Source organism: Typha angustifolia, chromosome 7 (genome assembly GCF_048772165.1).
Source record: "Typha angustifolia cultivar Huaian chromosome 7, ASM4877216v1, whole genome shotgun sequence".
NCBI classification, from domain to species: Eukaryota; Viridiplantae; Streptophyta; class Magnoliopsida; order Poales; family Typhaceae; genus Typha; species Typha angustifolia.
In genome coordinates this window covers 7,800,104-7,807,548 of record NC_133245.1, presented here as the reverse complement: position 1 = coordinate 7,807,548, position 7,445 = coordinate 7,800,104, and the positions used below count along the sequence as shown (strand labels likewise).

General features: G+C 47.1%; 1 protein-coding gene across 1 annotated transcript; it reads left to right on the top strand.

Annotated features, from left to right (window-relative positions):
• Positions 1–1,831: 1,831 nt before the first annotated feature.
• On the top strand, positions 1,832–5,132 carry LOC140763314 (uncharacterized). Its single transcript, XM_073101441.1, has 2 exons — positions 1,832–2,273; positions 2,355–5,132. Exon 2 carries the CDS (start codon positions 2,406–2,408, stop codon positions 5,064–5,066), a length of 2,661 nt encoding a protein of 886 aa, XP_072957542.1. The 5' UTR covers positions 1,832–2,273; positions 2,355–2,405; the 3' UTR covers positions 5,067–5,132.
• The last annotated feature ends 2,313 nt before the right edge of the window (positions 5,133–7,445 follow it).

Below are 7,445 nucleotides of genomic sequence, written 5' to 3'. Positions count from 1 at the left end.
GACTGAATTAGAGCATTGGTGGCGTTTGGAGGACGTGCGGAATTTGTTGTAGTAAAACCAATTAAAGATCAAGAAGTCCAAGTGCCTATGGGGAGTACCAAAGGTGGAGTATTTAGGCCACATTATTTGAGCGGATGGTGTAGTGGCGGATCCTCAAAAGATTGCATGTATGACCGCTTGGCCTATTCCTACTACTATCACTAGCTTGAGAGGATTTTTGGGGCTGACCGGTTATTATCATTGATTCATCACCGGATATGGCAAGATCGCTGCTCCTCTCACTTCTTTGTTGAATAAGGATTATTTTAGATGAATGGAGGAAGCCACTTTAGCCTTTGAAAATTTGAAAATAGCAATGACGATGGCACCCGTTTTAGTGCTACCGGATTTCATCAAAGAATTCATTGTTGAATATGATGCGTTGGGTGTTGGCATGGCGCTATACTAATGCAAGAAGGACGTCACATTGCCTATCTTAGTAAGCTTTTATTACAAAAATCTCAGCAATTATCGACTTATGAGAGAAAGACGTTGGCAATTTTGCTTGTGATGACAAAATGGAGGTCTTATTTGATCGGTAAGCGATTCATTATCCGAACCGATCAAAGGAGCCTTACATATATTATGGGACAGCGTATACACACTATGGCACAATAGCAATAGGTCACAAAATTATTGGGATATGGTTATGAAATCGAATACAAGAAGGGAACAAAAAATTGAGTGGCGGATGCACAATCGCGATAACCCGATACTATCGAGTTTGCAGCCTATTCATCTCCTACGTTCCCCTTCCTTGACGAGCTGAGGTATGCATGTTCATCTGGCCCAGATATTTTGAGATTGTTGCAGGAGGTGATGGATGATCCGGAGCGCTATCCAAAGTTGGAGAATCGAGGCGGTTTGTTGTAGGACCGCGGATGCATTCGAGTGTTGGAGTGTATTAGTCCGATTGCACATCGTTTGGAGCTGCCGGAGGGGTTGTGAGTGCACCCTATATTTCATGTTTCATTGTTGAGAGAGCGCATTGGAGATCATGAGATTGTTGGATTGGTTCTACCGGAGCTATTGGAGGAGATAGAGATCATAGAGCTAGTTCGAGTACTTGCTAGACGCTGACGATGACATGCTATTAGATTGGAGATGGAGATTCTAGTTGAGTGGCTTGACAAGCCATCTAATGAGGCAACATGGGAGTTGGAGACTGATATCTTAGAGCATTTCCCTGAATTTTTACCTTGAGGGCAAGATGGGAGAAGCGTGGTGGGCTGATACACTCAGTTAGGATCTTTTTTTATTGCATTAGGTGTTTATTTTCATTAAAATAAAATTCCTATAGGTCGGGTTCGAACGTAGGCGGAGTCGCATTCGAACCCTTGTGAATGCTTATGAACGCCTTGTGAATGCCTTGTGAACGCGTTTGTAAACTCCCGCGTTTGAATGACTTGTGAACGCCTGTGTCGCATTCGCAAATCCAGAGAAGGGGCTTTTTGAGTGCGTTCGAATGCAATCAGGCGCATTAGAATGCGATCGACGGGAATCCTCTAGAATTAGGATTTCATATTGTTTTAGGACTTGTTGGCTAGCCTATATAAATATGTGGATGATACGATTCGGACTTCACCGACGTCGTCTCGAGTTTGGATTTACTTTAGGATAAGATTGAGTTTTAGGATAAGATTGAGTTTTAGGATAAGATTGAGTTTTAGGATAAGATTGTGTTGTTGGTTAGCCTATAAAAGTATGTGTAGGGCAACCAAAATTATTATTGAATGATTGAGAATTGAGTTTGCCTTGCCTCCTTCATCTTCTTCGCTCCCGTTCCCTCAATCTCCCCGGCAACGCCGCTTCTAACCTCCCTCGACAGGCCAATCACCCTAGTCCCTTAGGAGTGGCCCTCTTCTCCCCCTTCTTCCAATTTATCCATCGCTATCCCTAACCTTTCCATCATCCATAACCCTTCCACCATCACTTTTACACCGGTGCCACCCCATCAACACCGGCCCTCCACAATCCACCATTACCTAGGATTTCGTGCCTTCATCCACGGAATCCAAAACAGAGTATCCTGACGTTCGTCCACTAAACGAACGATATTTCGAGATCCCCATCTCCGATTCGCCTGAAACTAGATCCGTTGGAAAGCTCTTTTCCGGGCCTACAACATATCAAAATTTCACAGCGATCCAACGGCGGGATATTTCGGGATCTGATCTCAAAGTTCCGTGCAAGATCGTATTAATCTTGAATCAGAGCCATAGCACCAAAAGAGGGTTCGTATCAATCTGGTATCAGAGCCTATAGCCGAGGAAGGATCGTAACAAGCTGGTATCAGAGCCATAGCCAAAAGGGAGGTTCGTAACAAGCTGGTATCAGAGCCACCGTTCCTCGAACAAGCGCTTCCAATGACGATCACTCGATCTAATAGGAATACGGAAGAACCTAGCGTTCTATCCATGTTGGGGTCTATTTCCAAACAGATTGCCATCAACAAGCAAATAATGATGGAGATGATGCAGGAAATACGGGCATGGACGAAACCTTTTTCAACAAGCAAGGCAATCACAAGACAGCATTGGGAACCCTCCACAACATACCCAACATCCTCCACGGCCTCCCCGTTCATCACAAAAATAGGGGAAAGTTCGGCTATCCGGCAAGATCGAGATTCTACACCTCGACCCATGGTCAGCCGCAACGAACTGCCACCGGCTACAATGAGATCCTCAACCATTGTAGCAGCCCTCGGAACCTCCACATCTTCCCATGCACCGGAGACCTCGTCGACAAACCGCGAAGTGCTGGCTACCCCACACCTGGTCGCTGGATATCCCTCATCAGGAATCCTCATCAGTGGTGAAGGAGATGATCCGAAATCGCGAATTGCGACACTTGGGCCGCCTTTCACTAGCTCCCTTTGCAACCATAGTGAGTCGGCAACTAAGAAGAAATCGCATATGGCCTCCAGCGATCTTCTACCATTCTCCTCGGTCAATCGACAGTCGACCACGACAGCTTCATCACCAGCGATGACGTTGCAGCTCCCTGCCAAGCTACCACTCAAAGGAGAAGGCCACGATCTTCCACCCATGGCAGCTGAAAGTGCAGATGTGGCTGGACATCGAGGAGAAGAAGTTGAGGAGCAACATCACGCGGAGGACACGATGGCCAAAATCTCCCTCCACGCCTATTCGGGGACAGCTGCGCCAAAGACATTGCGGGTGAACGGAGTAGTCAAGAAGACCACAGTGAGAATCTTGATTGACACCGGGTCCACCCACAACTTCATTGACAAGAGGCTCCCTAGGAAGATTGGGCTCGAGTCGGAACCCACGGAAGGGTTCGATGTGACTATTGGAGATGGCACCACTTTGCGAGCAGATTCTATTTGTGGAGGTGCAGAATTGAAGGTGCAAGGCCAAACTTTCACATTGGATCTTTATCCATTGGCCTTGCAAGGTGCCGATATTGTTTTAGGGACCCAATGGCTTCGGAACTTGGGGCCCGTGACCTTTGATTTTATAAGCCTCACATTGACCTTTTGGAGAGATGATCAGAGAGTGTTGTTGGATGGAAGTAAACCGCTGCTTGAACTTTCAAAAGAAAGGGAGCTCGCTTCTTTCTCGGCATCCACTTTTCCTTTCTTTTCAGATCTACGAAGAGCCAGTGCAGAGGATAGTGATCTGGTCCGACTCATGGAGGAGTTGAGAGCGAACCCCTCAAGCAACCCCGAGCACGAGGAGCGCAATGGGTTAGTACTAGAGCACGGGCGAATCAAGGTACCCCGAAACGAAGAGCTACGGAGGCTATTGATGGCACACTTCCATGATACTCCTATAGCAGGTCATGAAGGGGTATTACGTACTTACAAGCGGCTGGCCCAAAACTGTACTTGGACTGGGATGAAGACGGACGTGAAGAAGTATGTGCGTGAATGTCAAATCTGCCAACGAGTCAAATCGGAGGCACTCAAGCCTAGCGGGCTGCTGCAACCACTACCTATACCAGAGCGTATTTGGGAGGATATCTCCATGGACTTCATTGAGGGGCTGCCGGAGGTTCGAGGACAATCGGTGGTGTTTGTTGTGGTGGATAGATTGAGCAAGTATGCACATTTCATAACATTGTCTCACCCGTTTTCAGCAAAAAGGGTTGCTGAAATTTTTGTTCGGGAAGTGGCACGCTTGCATGGGATGCCTAGGACTATCGTGTCAGACCGGGATCGCATCTTCATAAGTGAGTTTTGGTCCGAGTTCTTCAGATTGCAAGGGACTCAAATCAATCTTAGTTCAGCATATCACCCCGAGACGGATGGCCAAACCGAGGTGGTGAATCGTGGACTAGAGCAATACTTGCGATGCTTTGTGGCGGATCGACCAAAGGATTGGGTCAAATTTCTTCCCTGGGCTGAGTGGTCATACAATACCGCTCATCACTCAAGCATTGGCATGACCCCATTTGAGGCGGTTTATGGGCGCACTCCCCCTGTCTTGCGTGCCTACGATAGACTCGCGGCGACGGATAGGACTGAGCTTGACTTGGAGCTTGCTGATCGAGATGAAACATTGAGACGGCTCAAGACTCACCTAGCCACAGCACAAAACCGCATGAAGCAAACGCATGACAAAGGCCGACGTGAGCGAGAATTTGAGGTGGATCAATTGGTGTTCGTTCGAGCTCAACCGTATCGACAATCCACATTGAGACCCATTTTGAACCAAAAGTTGGGATACAAGTACTATGGTCCGTACCGAGTGCTACAACGAATCGGTCCAGTAGCTTACCGATTGGACCTACCTGAAGGAACCAGGATACATCCCGTCTTCCATGTCTCGGCATTGAAGGCCCAGATCGGGCCTAACCATGTAGTGGGTTCGACCTTACCCAAACCAATGGAGGAAGATGGCTCCAATGAGCCGGTTCGAGTCCTAAGTCGTAGGAGAAGACGCCAAGGATCCAGATTAGAGACTGAAGTGCTGATTGAGTGGCTGGGCAAACCTACTGACGAGTCTACATGGGAGCTAGAGGCAGACATCATGGATCGCTTCCCAAATTTCAAACCTTGAGGACAAGGTTGCGGAAGCGTGGTGGATTGATACGATTCGGACTTCACCGACATCGTCTCAAGTTTGGATTTACTTTAGGATAAGATTGAGTTTTAGGATAAGATTGTGTTTTAGGATAAGATTGAGTTTTAGGATAAGATTGTGTTTTAGGATAAGATTGAGTTGTTGGTTAGCCTATAAAAGTATGTGTAGGGCAACCAAAATTATTATTGAATATTGCGAATTGAGTTTGCCTTGCCTCCTTCATCTTCTTCGCTCTCGTTCCCTCAATCTCCCCGGCAACGCCGCTTCTAATCTCCCTCGACAGGTCAATCACCCTAGTCCCTTAGGAGTGGCCCTCTTCTCCCCCTTCTTCCAATTTATCCATCGCTATCTCTAACCTTTCCATCATCCATAACCCTTCCACCATCACTTTTACACCGGTGCCACCCCATCAACACCGGCCTTCCACAATCCACCATTACCTAGGATTTCGTGCCTTCATCCACGGAATCCAAAACAGAGTATCCTGACGTTCGTCCACTAAACGAATGATATTTCGAGATCCCCATCTCCGATTCGCCTGAAACTAGATCCGTTGGAAAGCTCTTTTCCGGGCCTACAACATATCAAAATTTCACAGCGATCCAACGGCGGGATATTTCGGGATCTGATCTCAAAGTTCCGTGCAAGATCGTATTAATCTTGAATCAGAGCCATAGCACCAAAAGAGGGTTCGTATCAATCTGGTATCAGAGCCTATAGCCGAGGAAGGATCGTAACAAGCTGGTATCAGAGCCATAGCCAAAAGGGAGGTTCGTAACAGTGGATGGCAACCAACTTCATAATGCAATTGGATTCTTGATTTCTTGCCTTCTATCTTTCCTTTAGACATCTCCCTTCTCCCTCTTCATCATCCTTCCACCTCTACCATTGGCAAGGTTTTTCCTCACTTCTAATCTCCCTCGGCTGTCCACCGGTGCGCTTCGTCGATGAGGAGGATTGGCATTTTGAGGATGAGGTTGATCCCTATGGAGATGGCGATGGACGTGCTCGAGGATTTAGAGAAGGTGATCAACATGCACGAAGGTTTAGACCTGAACCAAGGATCCTTCGTGAACCTGACAACGCTATTCAGGGGAGAATCCCACGTTTGGACTTTCCAAAATTTCAAAGAGGTGATCCAACGGATTAGGTATTTCAAGTTGAACAATATTTTGATTGTCAAGGTACAGTGGAAGATGCAAAAGTCTAGATGGCAAACTTTCACCTCTAAAGAATGGTATTGTATTGGTATAGATCGATTATTCTGATACGATTCGGACTTCACCGACGTCGTCTCGAGCATGGATTCACTTTAGGAGTGTTTTTGTTTCATATTTTAATGTTTAATTTCCATTAAAATAAGTTTCCTGTAAGTCGCGTTCGAACGCGGGTGGAGTGAGTTCGAACGCGGTTTGTGAACGGGGTTGTAAACGTGGGTGAAGAGAGTGCACTTTGCGTTCGAACGCGGTGCGTTCGAATGCACTGTGAACGCCTGCATCGCATTCGCAAATACCAAGAGGCGCGTTCGATCGTGCGTTTGAACGCGGTTCGTTCGAACACGGTCGGGCGAGTTCGAACGCGGTCGGCGAAAATTGTATTTTTAGGGTTAATTTTGAGTTGTTGGTTAGCCTTTAAAAGGATGTGGATGGCAACCAAAGTCAGAATTGATTATTGAATATTGAGATTGAGTTTTACCTTGCCTCCTTCGTCTTCTTCGCTCCCGTTCTCTCAATCCCCGGCGACGTCATTTCTAACCTCCCTCGACCGACCAATCACCCTAGTCCCTTAGGAGTGGCTCTCTCCTCCCCTTTCTTCCAATCTATCCAACACTTGCCCTAACCCTTCCATGAACCATAACCCTTCCACCACCACCTTTTACCGGTGCCACCCCATTAACGCCGGTCCTCCACCATCCACCATTACCTAGGATCACGTGCCTCCATCCACGAATCCTAAACAGATCATCCTGACGTTCGTCCACTAAACGGACGATATCTCGAGATCCCCAACTCCGATTCGCCTGAGATTTGATTTGTTCGAAAGCTCTTTCCTGGGGCTACAACATATCAAAATTTTACGTTGATCCAATGGCGGAATATTTTGAGATTTTCAAAGTTCCATGCGAGATCTAGTCCAGATCTAAGAATCGGAAGAGAACGATCCTTAGCCCTAAAGGAGTGATCGTATCAAGCTTGATATCAAGCTTGATCCTTAGCCCTCGGATGATCGCTTCCTATGACGACCACCAGATCCATGGCTACACGGCGAGATGATGAAGAAGAGATTCTCCCAATAGAGGAGGGGGAAACGATTGCGGGGACTTCCAACCGCGGAACCACCCGATCTAATAGGAAT